A 27,103-nucleotide genomic window follows, 5' to 3' on the forward strand; every position below is an offset into this window, starting at 1 on the left:
TCCTCCCCGGAATCTCGAGGATCAAGTGATGTAGTTGTGTTTTGTAGATAAGCGTGCACTGTGTGTGTGTAGCAGTGTATGTTGATTAGCCATGCCAAGAACAAACACTTTGTATCATGCAGGGTACACTTCGTATCAGTCAGAGTAAACACACCCACACAGTGTTAAACAAGCAGTAAGTGTTTTATATCAAAATCATCCGTATCAAATGAGTGAAGTACAAATGCTGGCTATGGCTGAATGCCATAATATCAACCCTAGTCTCATCATGTCACCTAGAGAGCCTGACATTGTAATACTAGTGGCTATAGCTACACACAGTGCAATTCCAATCTGCAATACAAATTCAAGCTCAGTAGGCAATGTAAAGGTACAGTATTAACATACACTCACTCACACATCAAGTGAACCTGAGAAACCTCATACGGCAGGATCAACATTTTTGTGCTTTTTGTATTGACGAACAGATAAAATGTGTCGTTACAAATCAGAGAACGATGAGCCCGTGTAAGAGTTTATCAGGGTACCCCTTCATCCATCTTCATAGTTTTTGTAAAAAACAAGGAAGGACAGATGGATATACACGGATCATGGATATGCTGTATTTTCACACTATCACACATACACACGCTCACCCAAAACACATTTTCAATTCCAACAAGGCCTTTAGATTTTCAGCATCCTTACAGTTATTCGATCCAGTCATCTTCCTTCCTCCAGTCAAGACCTCGCGGTGTGTCATGTTAAAGCCCTGTTTCCCTGGCTGCTGCGTTAAGGCTGGTTAGTCTTTCCGAGGTGGCTGCATGCTGCTGTAAACGAGTGGTGTGTAATGTTGAGAACAGGCAGTCCTGGGGCTCAGGACCCCCCCTCTCTGAGTCACACTATGAGAGAATCTCTGCTGAGTGCAGGGCTCTGTTAGGGAGACAGACCAAGAGCCACACGTTAGACTTGGTCTTGCCTGCAATCATGCCACAGGTGCTCTGTTAGTCAGGCCTGGTGGTGTCAGTGACGCAGTGTGGCAACTGATCCACAGGAATTTTGCAGCTCTGTGTTTTGTTAGTGATGTCTGGGAATGAGTTCCAGGGAAACGTCATAAGGCTTCTTTGCATTGTCATGAGCAGAGTTGCTTACTTGGCAAATATCTCCACAATATTCTATTCATGGTCATACAATTGTCTATTTTTATTTTATCCTTTACTGAAACAATAATAATAAAATAGTAAAAAATAAAAAGAAGACATACATCAGTAGAAAAATGAAAAAAGCACCAATGGATAATTTCCAGTCTGTATGAAGTAACATGAAAACATTTACAGGTAAAGCTCAAATAATCACGGTGAGATAAAGATGACATAGAAAAAGGTCCATCCAGTGTGTTGGCCTGTTTTCCTGACATGGTTTGGTCATAGTTCACTCTGTCTGAGTGGATCAGTTTTATCTGACACTTATGTGGTTCTGACTTAAGACCAGTCAGTTTGGCACAACAAATAATAACAAAAGACTGGTCATTGAACAGCCAAGGGCATGAGAAAAGGCAAGGTTTTTCATCTGAGCCCTCCTCTTAAATGTAACTCACCAGTTTCCTGGTCCTGTCTCGCTCCTCTCCCCCCCCCTGCAGGGTGTGGGCGCTCCCTTGGGCGGGGCGCGTGTAGGAGAACGGTCTGGCAGCCGGATCGGTGGTGCGGTAACGTTCTGGAGGATTCGGTTCCACTGTCTTGTAGCTTTCTGTAGGAGGCGGTTCCACTGTCTTGTAGCGTTCCGTAGGAGGCGGTTCCATTGTCTTGTAGCGTTCCGTGGGAGGCGGTTCTATGGTGCGGTAGCGTTCTGCGCTGGGATCGCCCTTGCGGTACCTCCCGTTCTCAAACTCCCGCTCTGAGTACGGAGGCAAGGAGTCCTCCTCTTCGGGTCTGTTGCTAGGCGACCGGCTATAGTAACAGTCGCTGCCCTTGCCTTTGGAACTTCCCTTGGAAGGCGTGTCGCTGTCCTCCTCTGCCCTCCCCCCCTCCCTCCCCCCCCTCCCTCCCCCCGCCCCGGCCTCTCGCCTTGCGTTCTAATAGGCTGTTGAGGAAGCCGTCATCGTAGCCGTCGCCACGGCCACCTTGGCGGTGGGACGGTCTGGAGGGCCGGTCGCTGTCCCAGGTGCCCCGCCTCTTCTGCATCAAGGGGGAGGGGCTACGGCGGTGCCAGTCGTCGTCCTGGTCGTCGTGGTAACGCCGCGGGGGGCTGCAGTCCGGGTAGGAGGGGGGGAAGCGGTCACGCCCTCTGACCTCGGGGTTGTAGCCACGGTCGTGCGTTTCGCCGCGGCGCCCGTGGGGCACGTAGGATTGGGCGAACTCCTCTAGCTCGTCCAGGGAGCCGGTGCGCCCCCTGCTGCTCAGGGTCTTCCTCTGCAGGTGCTCGGAGCGAGGGTTCCACCTGGCACAGGGAGCAACTCAGTACCCACCCCCTGCTGTCTGCACAGCAGCGGGGGAAACAGACACCGAGTCTCATGCTGACAGACTACAAGCTGGACTCTCTCTCCCACTCTCTCTAGTTTTCTATTCATCTTACTCTGTCGTTCACTCTTTCTCTTTCCTTCTCTCTCACTCTCTTCCTCTCTCTCTTTGTGTCTTACACTCTTTCTTTCACTCTTTCTCTGTCCCTTTCTTTCACTCTCTCCCTACCTCTCTCACTCTTCCTCCCTCTCTCTCTTTCTCTTTGTCTCTCTCTCTCTCACTCTCTCTCTCACTCTCTCTCTCTCTCTCTCTCTCTCTCTCTCTCTCTCTCTCTCTCTCAGGCACAGCCTCAGTAGCAGTAGCTGGGCTGAGCTTAGCTCTCAACTCATCAAAAGTACCTGCTGTCCCGCTCCTCACTGGTGTGGTTGCCATGGTGGTTGCCATGGTGCCTGCCAGGCCTGCGACTCTGTAGGGGTGGAGCTACCATGAGCAACGACTGGTCATCGAGGTCGGCGATGGGCGGGAGGGCGTTCATCTGGACCGTCCGATAGGTCTGCCTGAAGTCCGTCTCTCCGGTCTCATGCAGAGAGCTCAGCTCTGATAGGCTGCTTGCTGCTGGGACGACAGGTAGCTATGGAGACTGTTACTGCCTTCCAACAGGCTCCGCAGAGCTCGAAATAACAGTTTTGAACCGTTTTATAATCAACTGTCTGATCCTTCATTTAAGATAACGTCGATTAACGATTAATGTCACTCAAAACACTCATAATGGCCGTAATATCAACACCAATATCAACACCATCTGCTAAACGAAGTAGACCTCTGAGCAGGGTATATATAGGCAGGCTATTTTCACAGCAATGAATTGCTTTAACCGATGGGCATCATCTTATGTTGCTCCACATGTTGCCTCATGTTGAAACAGGCCCACTTGAAAACATCTAAGGCACCATTAGAACTGTATGTTGGTTAGTATGTGATCAGGGTCAGGGTTATGGAAGCAAATCAGTGACACAGTTTTGAATTTGAAAAGGCATTGAATACTTAATGTAGAAAAGCTACACCTAGATGATAGGGGCCTGGGAAGAGGTCTTATGGCTGAGCCATTGTTTTCACCTCGATTTGTTTGTCTCAATTTTTTTCGCCTCGATTTTCACCATTCGAATTAGAGCAGCCTTTTATTTGAATTTCAAAATTCTGTTACTTCAATCAATAACATTTCTGAACCTTTTAATTTTTGCATTTTAGAGAGGTGAATTCAAAACCACCAATTCCGGTGATGTTTACATTTCAATAAGTATTCAATGCCTTTTAAAATTCAAAACATTATGTCACTGGTTTGCTTCCATAGGTCCTGGTTAAAATGATATTAATACACAGTTGATGTTTGTGTGGTTCACTAGGAGTGGGGATTAATGTGAAGGTTAACATCTAAGCTCTAACCAACAGACACAAGACATACAGTACAATCACACACGTGTAACACACACACACACACACAGATTGTTTTATGGTGCCTCCTACAGGCTTACATTGGAGAGCGGCCATCTTGTCAGAGGGGACCTGCCCCAGGTCCTTCTCTATGTAGTACAGAACCTTCGTAGAGTCTCTGCCCTGACCAGGCTGCAGACGATAGCCACTGCGCACTGAGGACACACACACACACACACACAGAGGACACACACACACGGAGGACACACGTACACAACCAAGGGGCACACACGCACACAAGGACATGCACACATGACACATAAGACATCAGGAATAGCCAGTGTGAGAGTTGTCGACGAGAAAACCAATCCCTTGCGTACTTAAACATAAACTCAAGACACATGAACTGTCATACACACAGAAATAGACACATTAAACTGAGAGTAACACACACACACACACACAGGCTAGTAACCCAGGTTACTGACAGAAGATGATGGATGACAGGATTATATTTAGTTGACACAGACAAAATGGAGTAGTGCTAGTCTTCTGTTTTCTATAAAACAACATTTCCCAGAGTACATTGTAGCATATCCACATCCTGGCCATGTCACTTACCCCCGGCTAGGTTGTTGTCCAATGAGGGGACTGACACCATGTTGGGGTCGACCAGGGACGGGGGGGCGAGGGGTACGATGCTGGGTACCCCAGGGATGTAGTAGGGGGGGTACACAGTGATCTGGGGGGGCTGCATACTCTTGGCCATCTTCCCGGCTTCATAGACTATCAGGTTCAGACACATCATGGATTACAATAAAGATACTATAGGACTGGATGTGTGTGAACGTGGGTGTTACCCACACGCTGTGTCAGCGTCTGAGGGGGTGTGTTTCAGTGTGTGTGCGTGTGTGTGTGTGTGTGTGTGTGCGCGCTACTAACGGTGGCGTGGGCAGCAGCATGTGTCAGGGCAGCAGCAGCAGCTAACGTAGCAGCAGCAGGAGTGAGGGCAGCACTGGCACCAACAGATGCCCGCCAACAACAGGAACAGGATGCTGCCCAGGACTACAGATCCCACAAACACCCACTCTGGAGGACAAACACACAGAGGGAAACAACAAGATAAAGACTACGTATCCAAATGGCACCCACTTCAGGCAGCCCCACAACCACTTCAATTATCTCAACCCCTCCCCAAAACCCCCCCCCCTCCCTCTACACACATACACACATGTACATACATGTACACACACACAGATGGCTAATCCACCCTTACATCAGCAGCTGAGGCAGACATCCTGAGGGTGGGCCTAGACAGGACCAACACAAACACACAAACACACAAACCACTGATGACACACTGTCCCACACAGCCTCAGAGGAGCTCATTAGACAGACAGTGGACTCCAAAGACACCAGAAATGTAAACCCCGAGGGAAGGAGGTGGAAGGGTTGTTTCCGATTGGTTTCACTACTCTAGATCGCTGCTGATTGGACCCCTCATTATATAGATTTATTAAATTGGAGAACATGCATTTAATCTGGTAGAAAAAAAAACTTGTAGGTTAGTGACAGAATTACATGGATAAACGTGCAGGGACAATTGAATAAGCACATTCAAAATCAAATCATTGGATCTCTTAGCAACAGATTTTTTGGGGGTGTTTTTTAGACAGTGAGAAAAGCAGAGAAGGGATTAAGGGCTGGCCAGAAGAAGTGAGGTCAGAGAGGGGAAATGACATCAGATGGGAAAGAGGAAAGGAGGTAGGCATACCTGGCATGATCTCCACATCAAAGCCAGGCAGGAGATCGTCCAGCCCACCTTTACCTGGGCTACCTGCAGAGAGAGAGAGAGAGAAAGGGAGAGGGAGAGAGCAGAAGTGAGGTGAGGGCTGGGCAGACAGGCAGGAAGCAAGGGGCAAGAGGTCAAAGGTGAGGATAATCAGCCAGTCAGGGGAAAGATAAAGTTACTAGCTGAGATTGATTGGATGGCTGGTTAATCAATCAATAATCCAGGTGGAAATTTCATTAGCTTAGCATTCTCTATGGCCATAGAACCAAATTACATTTGTGACATAACCCCAAACCTGAAAGAACAGAGAGGAATTGAGAGAAACCTGAAGTCAGCAATAAGAGATTGATAGTTCTTGCTAAATCACTTGCCAGACAATCTCAATACACATAAACACCATCCAACACAGCCATAAATGGTTGAGGTTCGGGGGTTCTCAGGTCAAACTGCCTCTCTGAACCTAATTTTAGCCAAGGGGCCCGGTTGTGCTGCATTCTGGGATGTCACAGTACATGCACGCAAACACGCTTCGCACACACTGACCTCATGCATCACACTCACAACCTTACACATGCAACAGTCTTGTGAAGGGTAACTGAATCCAATTAAGTCCCTAGACTGAGTTGTCTGGTGCCAAAAGTCCTAGTGGGAGACATACAGTAGGCTACTGTGGAGGGTTTTAGACAGCACCACAGTTGAGGAGGGTAAGAGGGGGCAGAGAGTGTGGGAATGGGGGAAAGGGGGAAAGAGGGAGAAGGAGAGAAAGGATAATTAGGACAGATACCAAACTAGAGAATTCTGGCACGGCCATTTGCCATCATCATAGAAAGCGGGTCAGGCCAAATACTATTGCCATGGTAACAATGGCTGCTTTGTTTGTATGAGCAGCGATAAGGACAGGGCGAAAGACAGAGTGAAATAGTAGGAATAGTTAAAAGAGAGAAAAGAGTACAGTCCAAACACAACACGAAAAAGAGATGAACAGATATCAGTGATTCGTCAGGTCCTAATAGGTAACTTGAACTTGTGTACAGGGTGATGCAAACTATATGAGTATACTGTATATCCAGAAAGACATATGCTATATGTATGTATATGTGAGTGTACAGTATGTGAGTGTATCAGTGATGGGTCTCTCTGGCCTTACGCTGTCTGAGCCGGCTAGACTGTGTGAACAGACAGACCTGCTCTCTCACAGCTAGCCTGTCTCCAGTCTGCCGTGCTGACTAGGCGGTTACCATGGAGACGGAGACGTAGAACGGCATTTTCTTCTGATAAAAGCACTGACACACACACATCACAATGTGCACTATGTCTCACTTACTTTCTCACTTACTCACACACACACGCACACACACACACTCACACTTCCACTCACCCTGCACCGCTCAGTCATCTAAATACCATGAGGCTAAGTAACCTGAGAGCGAGGAGGTATGCCTTCCTGAGAGAAGGAAAAGAACAGGAGGATGAGGGATGGAGGGAGGGAGGAAGAAGGGAGTACAATGACGGGGAGAAAAAGAGAGGACGAAAAATGAGAGTCTGAAGAGGCACCAGTCAGGTGAGGGCGAGGGTAAGGAGCGAACAGTGTGAGAAAAGTAAAAAGAAAATGTGAAGGTGAGAGGAGGCGGGGTGGCGGGCTGTGTGGAGATGGAGAGAAGGGACAGACGGGGGGAGCTCCGAAGTATGATTCAAATGTTCATCATCTTTAGTTTACGAGACTTGCAATTCAATCCCCAGCACGTACTAGTCACATGAGGACAGAATGAGAGGAGAGAGAAGAGAGAGAGTGAGCAGCAGATAGAGGAGAGAGAGAGTGAGCAGAAGATAGAGGAGAGCGAGAGTGAGCAGCAGATAGAGGAGAGAGGAGAGAGAGATTAAAGACTGAAGAAGTCATATTTGCTGAGTGGCTCTAGATGCCAACCCAAACCATATGTGCATGTCTCCTCTTCTGTACCCTGCCTCTGACTCTCTCCCTGCCTCTCTCCCTGCCTCTCTCCATGCCTCTCTCCATGCCTCTCTCCATGCCTCTCTCCCTGCCTCTCTCCATGCCTCTCTCCATGCCTCTCTCCATGCCTCTCTCCCTGCCTCTCTCCATGCCTCTCTCCCTGCCTCTCTCCATGCCTCTCTCCATGCCTCTCTCCCTGACTCTCTCCCTGACTCTCTCCCCTGCCTCTGCTGAGCTGCTTTCAGTCAGATTACAGAATGACATTGAATTACTGAAAGATATAAGCCCACAGGATCGCAAAGCCACAGTTTCAATACACACACTAAGGAGTAAGGAGTAAATAAATGTTGGCCGACAATGATTGTGTTCTTGCTGAGGTGTGCGTTCACGAGCACAGTAACTAGGCAAGTTCCTACTCTTCACACCTGTTCTCCTTTCCCTCTCTCCTTCTTTATCAGTTTCCACCCCCATCTCTCTCCCCCTTTCTGTCACATCTTTCTTACTCTCTCGCCCTCCACTCTTCTCTCCCACCCTCCTCCTTTCCTTTTGACTGATTTTAATCAGGAATGGCTGTTGGGAGTTGTAGTCTGTCCATTGTACTATATGGACTACAATAACATCTATCAGAGGTTGTGAACTCCTATGTAGTATATTTACACGAATCCCAAGGATATGTCTGCTGGCCAGGGGCTAAGCTAAGCTAAGCTTAGCCCAACAATGGGCCCCCTCACAGGGGATCAGAGTTAGGGAACCGAGGCAGAAGCTTGTCTGCATCTCCATGGCAGCACTTGTAAGGACACTGTGGTATGCAGAGAGTCTTTAGAAGGGGGCTTGTTCCAAAACATTGAAACGAAAGCAATCTCAACAGACACAAACAAACCTCCCAAAATACACACACACACACACACAATCAAAGAAGTAGCTCGGTGGCTCTGATTCTCACACACACACGTACGTAAACGCGTAAAAAACGCGACACAAACGAACACAAACACACAGGTTACCAGGTGATTACTGGAGTAGCAACTGACCAGTTCACAGTCAGTAGTGTGTTGGGTAACTAGACAGGTGATAGGGTTTGCCAACCACTCACCTAACACCAGTAACTCAACATGTGCCTCGTTCTTCCCCTCCAGGTCGTCAGCGATGACCACGTGACAGGAGTACACGCCGCTGTCACCCCACTGGAGCTCCCCGATACGCAGGTCGGCCTCTGGAACAGGAACAGGACACCAAGACAAGGGTCACGGTTCAGAGGCAAAAGGTCAAAGGTTAGGTGGCCCAGTGATGTCATCACTACCCATGAACATCTTTGCATTTAACAATGGCTCATGGCAGACTGAGGGTCATTGGTGATTAGGGCACAGAGAGGGAGGGTGGTGTGTTGACCGTGGGGAAAGAACGGGCTGGGTGCTGGGATAAGGGGTGCTGGGACTTGATAAGAGCTATGTTGACTGTGAGCCTTGAGTTCATTGGGAGTGAATGGCATACAGTAAGTATTGTGAATGATGCAGGAGGGTATGGTTGATACTAGTGTGTGTGTGCATAGGTTGGGCCCAGTCTATTGTGAAGAGGCTGGGGGAAAAGGGGACTATTTAAAGGACAGGAAAGCAGCGGCCCAATCTGCTCTGTTTCCTGCTCGCAGGGAGATGAATCACTCAGTCTCTTGTTCCTTATCGCTCTTTTTCTATAGTCCCCTTTCACACTGGGCATGATACTGTAGAACTGGCTTAACGCTCTCAGATCACATTACATTTACATTTAGTCATTTAGCAGACGCTCTTATCCAGAGCGACTTACAGTAAGTACAGGGACATTCCCCCGAGGCAAGTAGGGTGAAGTGCCTTGCCCAAGGACACAACGTCATTGCGCACGGCTGGAAATCGAACCAGCAACCTTCTGATTACTAGCCCAATTCTCTAACCGCTCAGCAAACCATATCAGACTGAAACATGACAGTAAGAGTGGCATCGTACTGTTGATGATGGCGATGTCTCTGCCCTTGTAGTACTCGGCCAGAGTCATGGAGGCTCCCTGGCCGGAGGCCACGATCCTGACGGTGCGGCTGCTGTCGGAGCACTCCAGGTGGGACGCGAGGCCCAGGTCAGAGCCCTGGACCCCCAGGCTCTCTGGGAAGCTGAAGGCGTCCTTGGTGCGGTCACGGCAGTAGGACTTGTACCACCACTGGACCACGGGGGTCTGGGTGGAGGGGGTCTGGAACTGGCACTGCAGGACCACCGACTGGAAGAGCATGGCGTAGCGCTTGTCCTCGCGGACGGTGACCTGCACCCCCTGACACACGCACACTGGCACACACACACACACACACATGTAGGAACACACACGCATGTAAAAAACACACACACAAAAATATGCATGTTCATATTCAGGCTCCACATTTCTGAACAAACAGAGAGACATGCAAATTGGGGTGATTAGTTCGGACAGTTGAACTCACTCAATTATCAGGCAGGTAACTCATTCACTACAGTGTCACATCCCGCTAGACATGCCCTTCCATACAGTCACTGAAAGTTCAATCCTTAACCTCAACCACCGATGAGAAAGGGCTTTGTTTGTTTGCTTTTCAGCCCCCTGCCCCCCCTATCAGCATCACATCAGATAGAACGGAAGGAAGGAGAGATAGAGTGATTGAAAATAGGCAAGACAGAGAATAATAGAGGAAGAAAGAATAGGAGAGAAAGAATATGAGCAAGAAAAACAGGAGAGAGAGACATTAGAAAACATACAGTAGTAGAGAGAGAGAGAGAGAGAGAGAGAGACACAGAGAGAGAGAGAGAGAGAGAGAGAGAGAGAGAGAGAGAGCGAGCGAGCAAGAGAGAGAGAGCGAGCAAGAGAGAGAGAGAGAGAGAGAGAGAGAGAGAGAGAGAGAGAGAGAGAGAGAGAGAGAGAGAGAGAGAGAGAGAGAGAGAGAGAGAGAGAGAGAGAGAGAGAGAGAGAAAAGGTAGCAGCTTAAGACAGTGAATCACCAACGCCTAAAAACAGCTGGATCCCTAACTAGTGTTTATGTGTGTATGTGTTCATAGTGACTCAGGGGTGGGAGATTAGCGGGCTCCCAGGGTGACTTGCACAATATGAAACAGGGGAAAGACACTGGGGCAGGGATGGGGGCGCTCTCTCTCTGTACCGGGGTCACAGAGGTCAAATTCCATGGTGTGTGGGGGCTGGGTGGGATGGGCTGTGAAGAGAAAGAGGCAGGGAGTTTTCATCAGAGAGAGAGAGAGAGAGAGAGAGTGGTAAGGGGTAGAGGCCTGTACAGTCTCTTTCCTTTTCCCCCTATCTCACCTCTGCCCTGTCTCTTTTATCTCTCTTCCCCCTCTCTCCGCCTCCAGTCATCCCAGCTCTCTCCTGTCTCTCTCTACAGTAGAGCCTCTCTCCTGTCTCTCTCTACAGTAGAGCCTCTCTCCTGTCTCTCTCTACAGTAGAGCCTCTCTCCTGTCTCTCTCTGCAGTAGAGGCTCTCTCCTGTCTCTCTCTACAGTAGAGTCTCTCTCCTCTGTCTACAGTAGAGCCTCTCTCCTCTGTCTACACTCTTTTCTCCCTGGTCTCTCCAGCTCCCAGTATTCAGCCTGTCTCAATCCTCCCGGCTCTCTCCTGCCTCTCTTTCTCGGGCCTGTTAAGTCTGACTCTGGGTGGGGCAGCAGGAACTCTCTAAACAGTTACCAGCAGACAGGAAATCAAAACAAAGCCCGGCCCACTAGCCCTCTCCTCAGGAGCGGCTGGACAAACACGCACGCTTCTAGAATGTATATCTAAGGCATCTAAAATGGCTGCCTTTCCTGGTATATTTTATTTATCTTATACCTTTTTGTGATAACCCGATATTTGTTACAGCTAGCTGAGTTGTCTTCAGAGCACTCACAGGGGTAAAAGTTACAGTGGTATCTACCAAAGTAAACACATTCCACCCTCTCCTTCTTTATCGCAGTTCTGGAAGTCTGCGAGTCTTCCTTCTCAAGAGGGGGGAAACTTAATGCATTCTACTGGAAAGAGGTCACACTAACATGGAAGATTGTTTTGGTTGTAAAGATCAGATGAATGTGTGTGCGAGTGGTAGCGCGACGGAGGAGGGGAGAGATAGTAGAGGAGGGAGGAGGAGGAGGGGGGGAGTTTGTGTCGAATCTATCCATACATTCCTCCCACGGTAGCCCTGGTCGTCCCTTTGTCTTCATCTTCTTAGCTCAGCCCATTGTTCAGCTTCAGCCTAAATCCCCCCCGACACCCGTCCCATGTGAAGAACAGAGAGAGGAGGGGTGCCTCAACCAATGAGTTTTACTCGTCGAGTCCAGCTGGGTGTGAACAGCCAATTAGCTGGGAGAGATTTGAACGGGACCGTTGCCGGAGTCTTAAGGTGAGAGGAACAGAGTGGATGTAGAGACTGGGACAGCCATAGCAACATGGGACTTTCCTCAGACAGAGCCCAGGCAGATGTCTGTTCATTGGCCGTTGATGGCAGGTGCCTCTGATATACCACAATTTATATAGCCTATATAATACAAGAACAGTACATATTGTGGCCTGTCCATAGTTACAAGCACCAGATCACACTAAATACATTCCACTGTATGCTCAATCATCTCAAACACAGACTCTAGTAACAGACAATCAAGTCACTAAGATCATTCACCTCAAACTCCGGTTTGAGTCAACAGTTACATTTGAACCAGAAATGTCTTCACATTGGCCCTGGTGTTTCCCGTTTCCTGACTGCCATTATTCCCTTCCTCTCTGAAGTGACACATTTCCCAGGTCATGGGTCCTCACAGACCACTTTACTAAGACAATTATATTTAACTGTTTAAACAGTGTAATACGATTTAAATTCTATTATATAACAGGTATATCCTAATACTGACGCATATGTTACTGATTAGTTAGTAGGCTGTCACCTCACTTATAACATCTTGCATACAGGCAACTTGTTCCTTACAATGGAGCAAGCGCGACAAACGCCTTGGGCAATAACGGTACTATAACAATACCTTAGCCAACCACAGCACTCTCTACTGGGAAAGAAACTGAGTAGAAAATGAACTATGAATGTGGGAACTTCAGACTGGCTCACTTTATTAACTACTATCCCACACAAACATTTACAGACCGTTTGGATAAAGGGGCAAGTAGCAAGTGTAATGTAGCCCTGCGCAAAGAGATCAGACAGAATGATCAACCTGTTGCACGACCACAGCTTTCCAAGACATATCAACAAATTGAGAACAGAACTCACCAACTATGAGAAACAGAATCCGCCGATCTGTGTCCATTTTCAATTTCAAAAAGCAGTTTTTACTCAAGTTAGCGGTAATTAATCCACATGATTACGCTTTTCCCGTTGCTCTACTCATTCTTTGGTCGGCTGCGCTCGAGTAGCCTATAAACGGGATAGAGGGGAAGTGTCAATCCGAGACTGGCGGGAGCGTACCATCTCGATGGTGGGTGAGAGAAGAACACAATCTAAATATTAAATGTTTCTCAAATAAAAGTATCCTTCTGTTTTGATTGACATTTCAAAGTGGTCGTGTCATTGTTTACAAGTTCGTAAAATTGGTGAATAAAGCTTTAACCCCTCTTTTTTAGGGGGTAGATTTTCTAATACTGTTAATTTCTGTTTCACCTATGCAATGAAGTAGAATGTCCTTGTGTGCAGTGGGTGAAAAATTAGATTATTAATACATTTAGGTCAGACTGGGGTTTAAGGAATTTTCAGAGCACAGACAAAATAGGACAGCTAAGTAGCCTTAGTCACCTGCCGGCACAATTTTGATTAGTCTATTTACATTTCACAATGGTATAAGCAATATTTATTCAAAACAAGTGCATTATACAAAATGTTACTAATGTTATTGATTTACAGAGAGTATGCCTTTGTAATCATTACAGAAAAAGTTAATTGATGTAGATGTGATTTTGATGCTGTATCAATAATCTTGTTGAAATATAAGAAGGACCACAAAACAAAAAAATATAATCTCCCAAAAATGATCACATGACTCCGCATAGAGGAATCATATTTCAAGTCTGAACCTTATAAAATAGAGCCTTGTCGGCAGGCCTAACACACTTGACAGGTCTACCATTGTGGACAATAAACAGATTTCAACGTAGTTCTTTAAAATTGCTCAAACATAGACTATGCAGACCTTTTTTATGCTTGTATGGAAAAAAAGTGTTGATTTAAATCCAGTCAATAAACAATTGAGTTTTTAAGTAAGAATATAAATGTTGCAGTATCAGCAATAGGCCTTATGGCATATGTAGAGGTATATCTGTTGCATAGGCCATCACACATCAAGACGATCACGGCTGCCGCCGTAGCGACGACCAGCATCATCTAAGCGATCACGGCTGCCACCATGACCACGACTCTCACTGTAGCGATCACTTTGGTCATCAAGGCGATCACGGCTACCACCATATCGGCGACCGTTGTCAAGGTGATCACGGCTGCCACTGCGACCACGGCTCTCACTGTAACGATCACTCTGGTCGTCTAGGCGATCACGGCTGCCATTCCGACGATTGTCATCCAGACGATCACGACTTCCGCTGTAACCACGGCTCTCGCTGTAGCGATCACTTTGGTCAAGGCGATCCCGACTGCCACCTTTGCGGTCGTCTAGGCGATCGCGACTACCGCCGTGCCGGTCGCGTTGATCGTCTAGGCGATCGCGACTGCCGCCATAGAGATCACGACGGTGCTCATCTTTACGCCCAACATTACTACCATGCTCATCATCCTCATCAATTAGTTTAAGTCTGGGGGCGATAGTCTGCAGGCTGAGGTCCATGTCTCTCTCCCCTCTCTCCTCAAAATGGCGGACATGCTCCACGTTCGGCTTGTCCTCATCTGGCAGGCCGTCCTGGTACTGCCCAACTGTCATTGTGGGCTGGTCATGGAACGCCACAGCCTCAGGGGCCCTGAGAATGAGGAAGCACCATGATGCACAGATTGCAGACACATTGTGATCAACACACACAAGCGACACAAAGCACAAAGGTAAGGATATTTGGAAGGTTTGATACTCTTTCAGGCCACATCGTCAACACCAATCATTCAGCACCTGAATCAGACTGAAGGTGCCACACTTGCTCCGTTGAACTCTGTTCCACCACACACACACACATACACACAAACACACAAACACGTGAAAAGGTCCTAAAGCCTCACTTTTCAACATTCTCCTTCTGTTTGTTCCTCCTCTTGCAGAAGCAGTAGAAGACCAGGCCAAGCACCAGGATCCCGGCCAGGACGCCCCCTACGATGCCCGCCGTGGAGCCCATATTCATGGATGCTACAGAGAACAAGGAAAAAAAGGAAGGAACCGTGTGGGTGGAGGAGGAAAACAAACAAAAACACTAATATGTTTGCCGCAGAAATGTACGAGTTCTGCCAAACATGGCCCCTTTCTCCCCCACGTCCTGAAGAGGTTCTGACTGGTGGAGCACTCACGAGGCAGGACGGTTAAAGTGAAGTTGGAGCTGGCCTCCCGGATCTTATTGGTCGCCGTGCAGACGTAGAATCCAGAGGTTTCCATTGAGATATTGAAGAGAGACAGAACTCCATTCTCTAGAACAGACCAATCAGGTTTAGCTGCATGCTTCCTATACAATAATACGGAATATCTGACACCACCAACACAGATCAGACGTAGCATGGAATCATATATGTAGTAAACTAGTTAAGCCTTTTGTTCAGACTAAAACCCAGACAGTCTGACCCTTCCTTCCTTACACACACACACACGCACACGCACTCTGCGTTGTCCTTGAAGGGAATGGTCTGGCGATGTTCTTGACATCGTAGGTCTTCCAGGTGTACACAGGAGAGGGCGAGCCCTCCTCTGAGACGCAGCTCAGACTGATGTTATTCCAGTACTCTGCTGTGCCTTGCATCTTGACGATGGGCACAGAGGGAGCCACTGGAGGGAGGGAGGGGTGACACACAGCACAAGTCAGACAGCAGTGGATACTGGGGGCCAAGTCGTCCCTGCTTGACATACAACTGCCACAGTACTCTACCCTCAAAAGACCAAAATTAATCAGAAAATATATAGTTCAATTAGTCTATACTGCACATTGAAAACAGAGGCAGCAGACATCTTCTCAGATAATAAACTTTCAACATTTGTCCAGTAGGGGGCAGCAAAGAGAAAATAACTCATTCCGTTCCACGGTGGAGGAGATATGTTAAGGACAGATTCAAGACATACTATAATGAAAATAAGAAGAAAACATTTCAAATAAAATACACCCTTTCCAGCCTAGCCCTATGATGACTGGCTGTGTACTGTACCAGGAGGGACTTCCATAACCATAGCCCCGCATTCAATGTGTTCATTTGACAGCATTTCATGGTTGTGTCTTTTGTTTGCTAATCATGGATCTGTGTGTTGTGTGCTCTACCCTACACCTTTAAAATCCCTTAGCTACGTATGTGATTGATAGACTGATTATTGATTGATCTTAATCTCCTCACCCAGGACAAGCACAGTGGTGATGGAAGCCAACTTCCCTTCATCATCCCCTGGGATCTGGACCCTGCACTGAAACTCTCTGTTGTCCTGCAGGGTCACCCTGTTGAGAGTCAGGGCGCTCTCCTTCTTGGCCAAATCCACAGTAACGGTCGCCCTACCCTCATAAGAGGGACTCAAGTCCAGTACATTATTTGCAGAGTAGAAGGTGGCGACAGTAACCTGTAAAAATAATCAAATGTGTACATGTGCCAACTCTCAACTAACCCTCCAGCAGAAGGAAACAAGAACTGCAACAAGACATGGCAGGTGTGACATGTATACAACCTATTTTTCTATTCCAAAAGACTTTTACTCTTGTAAAAGAGCACAGAGACATTAGACAATTAGCCATTGATCTGATTCTTTGTGACACAATCTGTCTGTTTTCCCCCATTGCACTGCAGTACTGTCACTATCAATCATCAAGTTGTTCAATCATCAAGTCATTCATCATTGCAATCTCCATCCAAATCATAATTGTCAACACAAGGTCAGAACGAGGAAATGATTCTGCCTGACCTTAGGGTCAGCAGGGTTGTCGGCTGCTGCGGTCCATGTTATGATGACCAGCTGTGTGCTGTCCAGTGGACTGGCAGGCTGGAATAAGCATGTGAGGGTGATATCATCGCCCCTGGCGACCTCATACTCAGCCTTAGGGAATGAAACCTGAAGGCCAGAGGTACTGGACAACACTGAAACAGAGGGAGGTTCCATAGGGATGGGTAAGTATGTCAGTTAATCGTTAATGTTGAAGTACTACAGTGAGTGCATATTGTGTCACAGAAAGTAACCAAGGGTTCCCTCATGTTTTATGTAAGCTCCCATAGTCATAATAAATTGATATTTAAGTATTCCACCTGTCTCTTTGATATTATATTGTTGATTTATATTAATATCCACTGGTATTACTGGAAGACATGATGTATACTATAGAATTGTACAATTCTCTGACAGTACATTTTGTAGGCTACATGCATTTAATTTCAAAGATTAGTAAAAGTAGTAAAACTAGGCCTAAATAAACATATTTGAACAAAAAAATTCACTGTCAACTATCTCAACTCAATGGGAATCAAATTAACTAACATACAACACAGCATTGGAAGCCACCTGGAGTGTTTTGGGAAAATAATATACATATATAATTTTTTTCTAACCGTTATTTATACAGATTGTTCTTATTTATATTTTGTTCTTAAAGAGATAAATCTTTTTTTCAAGAGACCTGTTCAACCACAAAAGGGTGTAGGCTACAACGTGCCAGACAATTTCAAATCTGACATTAAAAGGAAATTTAACAAGACAAGAGAGAGGCCTACACATTTACACACTAAAGAAAAATGATTAGAACTAGAATCTCGCTATCAAGGTCTTATTTCCTTGTTCAGGGAAAAAAGGGTAGGGCAGTGGGTTAACTGTTAATGTTTAGCCAGGCTATTGAATCTAGTCCACCAATTTCTACAACATATGGATTGACAATCACAGCTGCAATAGTTTACAGTCAGTCTATCCACATCTTATACCTCTCAGGGATTTCAAGACTATCATAAATGCACCGTTTTGTTTACTTAATATTTTGAACATAACAATTTCGTTGAAACTCACCTGTCAGTATAAAAAATATTCTGACAGTTAACTTCCCTTCCTTCATTGTTCCACCAAAAGTGTTTATAGCTGCTCTCAGTCGAATCTTCAAGCGTGATGCTGCAAGCGCACCTGACCAGGTAGCTTACTGCAAACTGCCGCACCTTCGAAAACGAAACGGCCAGGTGTACTCACCAGGTGATAAGGGAAAGCCAATGGACCAAAGGCCATCACATTGGCCAATTAAATGTACGTACACCACTGACGAAGCCCGCCTTTTCTAGAAGTGCTTCCTATTTTTCAAATAGCCTATAATTAAAGGTTGACACGCTGTTATTTCAACTTATATTTTTAAACATACTACTGTTATCTGAACTGATACTCTATGGTATCAGTTACTAGTATAGTAGTAATAGTAGAAAATAGGCTATTCAACTAAATGATGTTTCATCTTCAAAGATGCCTTGTCCACATTTTGATCTACAATGATTTGTATATTTAATTCTCCTATAGATGGCAGTGCTGGGTTAATAAGGATGCTTTCAGTTAGTTTTCAAAAGTATGGGACTTGACTATATGCACATTATGTTAGTTGTTTCAAACTAAATTGAATCAAAATAGCCTACATTACCAGCCGTTTCTGTAGGAAAATTACAGTTTAAGCTAGAACAAAAGTATCACGACAAAAGTTAATAGGATAATCAACAATCCTCACTGTAACCAAAGTCAATAACATGAAACAAAATAATATTGGTGCAAATGACATAAGGTCACAGTAATGTGATCAAAGTGGGTCTCACACACATCATACACGTGAAATTGTTGATGCATTTTAAATCAAAAGGAGTTCCTGTGAAAGTGTGCTCATAGGGGTTGGTCAAAATAAAACGTATTGTCTGGATGGGAAGTGAGGTTATTTAAAGTAAGATTTATCTTGCTGTTAGGATAAAACAAGCACAAGTAGGCCTATACATACAAACTCTACAAGATTAACATATTCAGTAGAATATTACAATTTCCATATGGGGCATTTTATTTAGCCTCAACTGTTATGGTACTCTAAAAGAAACTTTAAGCAACTAGGCTACTGCACTTATTCTTATAGCCTACAACAAGCTGTTTTAAACTTTACCTAGCTTAAGTGCAGCCTAACCCTAAGTGAGAACATCAATCGAGCGGGGTGTGCTGAATTTTCCCCTTTCCACTAGGGCTGGGATTTCGGGTAAATATTCAAAATGTCGGACGGAGGAGCAGCGAGTCAAGATGAGAGTTCAGGACCAGGTAATCATTACAGCATTTTACATATTCATACTTGTATTCAAACTCTCTAACTCGCAATTCGAGATCTACTGAATCAACCTGAAAATAAAAAGATTTAGCATAATGTTGCCGTTTTATGCGTTCTTTCAGCTGACAGCTCACAGATATTTGACAGCGGAGGAAACGGGCTATTGCAGTACGACGGCAAATTATAGGAAAAAAACATGCCCTCCTTTGTGTGATTAGACCGCTCTACGCCGCTACATATTCATATCCCTGTCGACAAACGCAATTTAGCATATTTTATTAGTAAAAGGCGACGTGACTATAGTGTTTATACATGTCATATTCAGATATTTCTTATATACGGTCCTGAGCTGACTTCAACTGCGCTACCTAGCTTTCTGGCTAGTCTGGCTAGCGTTAGGCGGATCGGCTGTGTTGATACCTTGCTTCAGCGTGCCTATTGAAAGTGGTTTGCATATTCATTTTTCTCCACAACACAACAGGCCGCGGCTGCGCATATTACATTACAATGGTTTTTACAGTAGAGATATGTAGAGAATAGAAACAAAATAGCATGGTGTCGGGGCTTAAGCCCAGTGTGATTTTATATGCCTATTCTCTCCTGCCTTTGTGCTCGATGCAGGCTGTGTACGCCTGTTGTGTTATTCATGGGCCTCCCGAACCATAGAGAATGCAGAGTTCAGCATATTTCATCAACTATTCTAGCCAGCTAGCAATGTTTTGGCTCGCTGTATGAAATATTAACATTAGCATTCAGTTTATATCAGTGTCGCTATACACCGCACATTGTTTTAGCCGATGTTAAGGTGCTTTTTGTAGTAGTTTGCTGATAGTAACCAGCTCGTCCTTATACTTAAACACTTGAACCGGTCTTTTTCAGACAGCAATTATAGCTTTTCACACGTTTCTGTAAATCTGCAGACGATGAAATGGCAATGCTAGCAAGTTAAACTGTGCACAAAGATTCAAACGATTATGTAGGATTTGTTGCTGTGCATGTAGGCTACTTGCAATAGCCTAAGGGCAGATGTATCACTTCAGTCACCTTATTTTCACAAACTCGTGCCATAGGAAATTGAGTTGACTACATTTCTTTACACCGTAAACAAAACACGTTTTCACGATTAACGTTCACCAGCTTGTCTGACTTTTGAAAAGCCAGCTAATGTGATAATTGTATCTCTTTATTGTCGCCATTGTATGGCCATTCGCCACAGTCGAGTTCAAAGCTTTTGAAGTTAAGATCGAGTTTTTAGGCGCTGGCTCGTGGTGTCCCCCTGTGTATGGTCGCGTCTTAAAGCTTTGTGGCATTTGGTCACTTCTCATTAGAATGTCAAGAAAACGTTGACCATTTTGGCGAAACATTGCATTGGTATCCGCCTGTAGTATTTAGAAGGAAAGTTTGATTTCTGTCGTGCCTGTTTAGTCATTTGGCTAGCTTACCTGTGCTTCAAGTTTTTTTTTCAGGGGGCGGGGAAGAATGAGGCCCACTTTCTTGGTAGTGGGGCACAAACAGCGCCAGGTCGTTTGTACCCGGTTGGTCTCAAAAGTTATAAGGAAATGCCACAAAGCCGTTTTCTTGTGTGTGGCCTAATAAGAATATTTTGTGAACCCGGGTTTGTACTTTAAATAAAAGTATGTTTTAGTTTAATTTACCCAAAAAGTGGTTGGCAGTATTGTGCTTATCGAAGGATGCTTATTCTGAAGTCAGCTGGGACGATTTGTTTAAAGCTTGATATTTTAATTGGCAATGTGATGGGAACAGACCATGAAATTGTTAAATGTATTGAAGATAAAAAAAATTGTGCAAGAAGAAAATGAAATGATTCTCATTTTCATATTTATCCTCCTCATTCTCACAGTTCTTCATCTCTACTCAGAATTCTAACCTGCGAGTTCCATCATGAATATTCATTGCAGTAAACATGGTAATTATGAATAATGCATTAGGCTCAGTAATGAATGCACCACAAAGTATATCTTACGTGAACAAGTCTACATTCAAACAAGCTGTATCAGAGTGGGAGAAAGGTAGTGGAGCATGTTATGATAATGTAGCCTGCTCAAAATAAATGACAGAGTTCGCCATGTAGCCTGTTTAGAGAATTAACCTGGTTACCAGACTCAGACAGCCATTCTGTAGTAATGACTGTAGGATACTAGTAGCCAGGATAATTACAGAAACTTCAGCCTAGCACTTCTTCCAGCTTGCATGTCCTCAATGGGTGATCCTCCCATGGTTAAAAACAAAATATAATAAATATGACAAATATAATATAAACCAATTGTCCTCATTGTAGCAAACTATGGAGGAAAGGAATTTGACCACCTTGCAGGGTAATTAAATGTCAAAGCGATGGTTTATTTCCTGTGCCTATAGCAGCTTGAAAGGCTCTTCCATTGGTTCAATTGAGGTTAGCGTTAACACAGACATGAAATTGTTTTTGCGTTCGTGATTTGAAAGTGGTTGTCCGTTAGGTTAACAATAGCTCTTTTGAAACAGCTATGTTCAGCACATAAACACAGTGTGTGGTTCTCTCTGTATGATGTTGAACCTCTTTGCCTCCATTAACTTCCTGCGTATATTCAGCCTGTAAAACCCTGCTAATGAGTCACCTCTTTAAAATTCTCTCTGTTTAAGTGTTTGCATAATGCATTGTTCCACTGTGGGGGTTTATGCACAGCCCCCTCTGTTAAATGAAAGTGTGCTTTTAGCAACCTATTTTGTAAGGTAATGGCACTGTATGTTTTAGATATGGCGTAGGGCGTGTGACAGAGCCTAGTGTGTTGGCATGTGATTGTGAGCGCTACCGTCTTTGGGCCATATCCATACACTTGCAGCCCATAAAGTCCTGTTGCTCAGAGAAACAAGGCGGAGCTTTGTAGTTGGCACCTGTAGACTGGACCCTTAACAGGTGGCCTTATTGATATTGGATGAACCAACATTGTACTTTTGAGTTGGCAGCTCTGTTTCAACGTAGGGGAGGAAAACACTTTGAAACTTCCCTGACCTGTTGTGATTCAATGCCGTTTTCAATGCATTGCTCTCACTGGTGCTTGTTTCCTGATGATCTGTTGGGTTGCTTTTGTGTAGTGAAGGCTTGTAGCATACTCGTCTCCTTTTTATAGGATATCATTTTGACACCCCCTCTCCCCTTCCAGCAGTCTCTCTCCCTGCCAGATAAGCTCACCGAACATGTTCTTCCACAATGACATGAATAGAAGAGTGAAAAAAACACCCTCTGAAAACAAACAACTAATGGAATTTCAAGCTAATCTAAATATGCTAATCTCCACCCGCCTCCCAATCCTAGTTGGCAGCTCTCTCTCTCGTCCTCTGCAGTCTCTGAAGCCCGGCATGCCTTCGCCACGGGGGTCCAGGGATAATGGTAGGCTCGTGGTGGATTAATATAGAGTTATTTATTTCTGATTGAGCGAGCTCCCCCTTCCTTCCCCTTCCTCCCCCATCTCCCCCCTCTCTTATTAAAGGCCAGTGCATTTTCCCTCCATCACTGCTGGGGGACTTTTGGTAGAGTGGTCTGAGATGTTATATCAGAGCACTCTCTCCTGCTTGTAGCCGGCGTGCTCAAACCAACACCGACAGGCCCTCGCTCTGCATTCTGGGACGTCTGCCTCCGCTGATTACCTGCTCTTAGCTAATTAGTTTCTTGCACCGCGCTCCGACGGTAATTGGTGGTGTGCTACTTGCCTCCCCCGCCACTGCTCTGCTGTGTACCGCTGGTTCGAGTACTTTCGTTCCCCCTCTTCTTGTCCTCCTTACTCTCCTGTAGTTTCTTTTTTTATATATATATTTTTTTATCATTCTCCAAAAAGCCATCCAATTAATATGCTAATGAGCTGATAAATATTTATGGCACATTTAAATTATGCAGAAAGCTTTCAGAGCCCGGTGTGAAATGAGTTGCTTGCACGACTTCAAAGCATCACATCTCTAACGAGGCAGGGGCAGATTTGCATACGACTTTAATCAGCTGAATACTGATTACGCTTCATTATGAGGGTAGGGGGGGGGGAAATACCAGCTGCACTCATTGCTTCTTTTCGTTCCAGAAAGAGAGAGGAATAGAGAGAGAGAGAGAACTTTAAGCGGTTGTGACAATTTGGGCATGCACTAGAGAGAGAGAGAGAAAGAGAGGTAGAGAGAGAGAGAGAGAGGTAGAGAGAGAGAGAGAGAGAGAGAGAGAGAGTGAGGGGGAGACAAGAGGAGAAGAAAAGCGCCAGAGAAAGAGGAGAGAGAGAGAGCGAGCTGTTTGCCTCAATCCCTCCTGGCTCTCTCAGTGTGTGCCGTATCTCAGCGCTGTGCAGTGGGGCGTGCGGTGGACAGTGCCAGAGTGTCTGCGTCTGTCTGTGTGTGTGAGGCTCGGGCCCTGCTGGACTGTGCTCGCTGACCGACAGAGAGTGAAAAGAGGGCCTAGAGGGGAGGGGCCAGGTGCCCGGGGGCCCCCGGTCTGTGGGTCCTGCTCAGTGGCAGAACCCGTTCTCCCTGATAGCCGCTGCAAGCTTGTGAACCATGCTGGAGATCCCAAAAGCGGCCCCAGAGGGTGAGTTAGTGGATCAGTGCTAAATAGAATGTGGTGATTCAGGACTTGCATTGGAAGGTTCAGCATTGGTACTCTCTTTCATTTTTGTGTCTAGAACTAATGACCCTGTTCATCATTGGGTTGAATAGCAGAGTTGTGTTGATTATGAAACAACTGTGGCTGGATTATGGGTCGTGGGTATGTGCAGATTTGCCGTTTTGGTCATGAAGGCAATACGGCAGTGTTACTGTATGTGCTGGTTTGATTGAAATAAAATCTCTGAATGATAAGATGGCTGAGTGGTCAGTGGACGTAGAACTAAGAATAAGTCTCTTATTGTCCTTCTACATGTCTGTCCGTCTTGTGTGTCTGTCTGTCTGCCTTTTTCAGATTCTAAAATGAGTAATCCGTCAGAAACTAGTAAATGTGAAATGGAGAGTGGAGACGGAGACTCAGGTGAGTCACGTTCTGTGACCTGCAGCTTCTTGTCTCTACCTGCCCATTCATGTTGCTCCACCGGGGTCACGTTCAGGATGCACAGGGGTTTCAAACTGTTTCAGACAGTTGCAAACAGTAGAATCAAAACAAGTACTGGACTGTAAATTTCGACCCCACTTTTTTTATCAAAATGTTGACTCCTGTTACGATTGAACTCGACCCTAGTTCTACTCATTGATTGTTTGTGTGCATACGTGTGTGTGTTTGATAGTGTTGTGTTGACACTGAACGACTGAGTTTTTTGACCAAGATAAAGTTCACAATGTGTTTAAATCTCTTACTGATAAATTGTGTTCCTTTTTATGAAGTATTCTTTGCATATGGAAATATAATCAGAAACAAAAATAACATTCATAATAACCAACATATAAAAATTGACATCATTAAAACATAAATTCTGTTCATGTCGTGTTAATAACAAATCTTATAATTTAGTTTTGTCACTAGTCAGTTGGCATTTTTTGTTGTGTGTCTGAGCTTGTTGCTGTTCTGTCCTCAGGAGTCCAGACAAATGGACTGGACTTTCAGAGACAGGCGGTGCACACCACAAACACAATCACCAACGCACAGGCACAAGCCATCCTCCAACAGGTAACACCTCCTCCAGTCCTTATCTCCCTTCTTCTTCTTCATCTCTCTCTCTCTCTCTCTCTCTCTCTCTCTCGTTCTTTCATTGTCTCCCTCTCTTTCACTTCCCCACACTGTCGGTGTCGAGTGCTCCTGGACCATTGGTCTTCGCGTGTGTTTGTATGACAGAAGTGCTTCTGTTTAGACAAGCTTTATCATTAACATTCCAAGCTGTCTGTGTGTGTTTGAGTATGTGAGATATTAAGCAATACATGTGTGAAGTCTGTACTGTAACCTTTGGGATTGACAGTAATAAAATGTTTACGGTACATTCACCTCAGAGGGCCAGTTTCATGGAAAGCCCGGTGATTGAGTAGAAACATAGTGTGTGCTTTAGTTCTGTGAATTATAAATGTCCTGTGAGCTTGTGTGAACGCTATCTGATCACATAAGCTGGATCAAGCCAATGCTGCTAGAGATAAAAAAAAAAATAAAAAAAAAATGTGGGTTAGCATAGAAGCATGCCTATAGAAGCAAAGTCAAACACACACACACACACAAGGAGTACATTGAAACGAGCCAGGCTCTCTCAGTATCGCTTGGCAACAAGGCAGATTAATCAACCCTGTATGCTAATTAGGTGCGCCGCGGTTGCTCGGAAACAGATGGTGGAGAATATGCAAATCTATGCAGAATTTACATGCTCTGCATAACAGTTTTTTTTATAATTAACTTCCCTTTCCAGCCCCCTCCCTTTCATTGTCTCTGTGGTCTGCAGCACATTCCAAACACCCACTTATTCTCCACTATTTAATTGACAGGTTTTTATGTTGATAGAGGTTGCTCTAAGAAAGGTTTTCTATGTTGGTGTTCCCAAGAGCCTGTGTGTGTGTGGGTGTGTATGTGTGTGTGTCTTTTTTATTTTTACGTGTGGGTTGTGTAGGTGTTCAGATATTGAAATTTAATTTGCGTTCCCTCAGTCTCATGAGTTTAAACATTCAGTGCAAAACCAAACTCAAATTGATGCGAGTTCCCCTAGTCTATGCATGAAGATCACTATTCAACTTCTCAATACAAGAATAGACACCAAAAGAAGGAGAGTTTTTTAATGATTCAAGCAGTTCTATCTGGGAAAGTGTCATTTCTGTTTGCAAGTATAGATATAGAGACAGCTATACAGTGTAGTCACCACTCTGGATCCATTTTATAGAATACCCCCCCCCCCCCCCCCCCCCCCCCCCCCCCCAAGTTGGAAGACTCAGATGCACTTTCGACCTCCATCCAGCAGGGTGCGCAGCCTCAGACCCAGCTAATGCTAGCTGGGGAACAGATATCCGGAGTAAGTGGCTTACTGCCTACTCAGCCTGAGGAGGAACAGGAACAGGAAATGACCTAGGTTGCAGGGCACCTGGCAGATCTCACAGTGCTGGGACAGGTGTTGAAATAGATGAGCAAACACTCTGTATGATTGATCAATCTGACACCTTGAGGTGCTGTGTGACTGCACCTTCTCTAATACAGTGCTAGCTTTGAACAGCCATACCTGAACACGGTCCTCTTCCTCCTCCTCCTCCTCTTCCTCCTCGGTTCTGCTGTCCTGGCAGTCTGTCTGCCAGTCTGTCTCAGTGATGGTGAAGCCATGTCCAAACCCTCCCAGCCGGACGGCAGGCAGGGAGCAGGGTGAGAGTGTTTGGACGCAGCCCCATGTCGCTCTCGCCTGTGTCCAGTCTTGACCACCACCCTGGAACACCACACTAGCTCCATCTCTCTCTCTGTGTATGAAACCATGTACCCATGGCCCAGAGCTCAGGACCCACTGTGGAAGGTTATGTGTGTGTTGGTGTATGCGTGTGTGTGTGTGAGACCATCTGTGTGTGAGTGTGAATGTTTCTGCATGATTTTAGCTTTCTGGTGACCTCATGGGAGATGTTCCCACATCCATGTTGACGCGATGTCATGCTTCTGTGTAACATCCTGAACTGCTGTTTGCTCATCGGCTTGTCAAGAAGACTGATCTGTGAGGTTCTTTTGAACATGCTGCGATCTTTCTCTCCACCCTCTCTCTCTCTCTCTCTCTCTCTCTCTCTCTCTCTCTCTCTCTCTCTCTCTCTCTCTCTCTCTCTCTCTCTCTCTCTCTCACTCACTCACTCACTCACTCACTCACTCACTCACTCACTCACTCACTCACTCACTCACTCACTCACTCACTCGCACACACACACACACACACAGCGCCCACTGCCACCATCCAGTGTGCGCACCTTGATGCCTCAAAATGTGTGAGAATGGTAAATAAAACTAACACCCCATCCCTCTCCACTCTTTACTCTATTCCCCTCCCTCCCCTTCGCCCCCCTCCCTCCTCTATGCCCCCCCCCCTCCCTCCTCTATGCCCCTCCCTCCTCTATGCCCCCCCCCCCCCCCCTCCTCTATGCCCCCCCCCCCTCTCTCCTCTATGCCCCCCCCCCTCCTCTATGCCCCCCCCCC

At 45.7% G+C, this 27,103-nt stretch overlaps 3 protein-coding genes across 3 annotated transcripts in view; 1 reads left to right on the plus strand and 2 right to left on the minus strand.

Moving 5' to 3' along the window:
* Positions 1-138: 138 nt before the first annotated feature.
* LOC124484952 (immunoglobulin-like domain-containing receptor 2) lies at positions 139-13,010 on the minus strand. Its single transcript, XM_047046102.1, is given in 11 exon segments — positions 139-912; positions 1,577-1,997; positions 1,999-2,415; positions 2,834-3,047; positions 3,968-4,081; positions 4,488-4,652; positions 4,809-4,955; positions 5,641-5,703; positions 8,700-8,819; positions 9,583-9,912; positions 12,854-13,010. Coding segments are annotated over 11 exon segments (2,064 nt in total). The 5' UTR covers positions 12,891-13,010; the 3' UTR covers positions 139-876.
* A 63-nt stretch (positions 13,011-13,073) lies between these two features.
* On the minus strand, positions 13,074-17,877 carry LOC124484955 (cell surface A33 antigen-like). Its single transcript, XM_047046106.1, has 7 exons — positions 17,745-17,877; positions 16,659-16,831; positions 16,103-16,319; positions 15,381-15,545; positions 15,077-15,193; positions 14,795-14,918; positions 13,074-14,544 (listed from the first exon to the last, which is right to left on the minus strand). Exons 1-7 carry the CDS (start codon positions 17,788-17,790, stop codon positions 13,908-13,910), a joined length of 1,479 nt encoding a protein of 492 aa, XP_046902062.1. The 5' UTR covers positions 17,791-17,877; the 3' UTR covers positions 13,074-13,907.
* A 1,073-nt stretch (positions 17,878-18,950) lies between these two features.
* The window catches only part of pou2f1b (POU class 2 homeobox 1b), a 19,106-nt gene continuing 10,953 nt past the window's right edge, over positions 18,951-27,103 (plus strand). The window contains 3 exon segments of the mRNA XM_047046461.1: positions 18,951-19,004; positions 23,942-24,007; positions 24,549-24,640. Coding sequence (XP_046902417.1) covers positions 18,959-19,004; positions 23,942-24,007; positions 24,549-24,640 — 204 coding nt within the window. The 5' untranslated portion in view covers positions 18,951-18,958.

Source organism: Hypomesus transpacificus, chromosome 23, assembly GCF_021917145.1.
Source record: "Hypomesus transpacificus isolate Combined female chromosome 23, fHypTra1, whole genome shotgun sequence".
Taxonomy (NCBI): Eukaryota; Metazoa; Chordata; class Actinopteri; order Osmeriformes; family Osmeridae; genus Hypomesus; species Hypomesus transpacificus.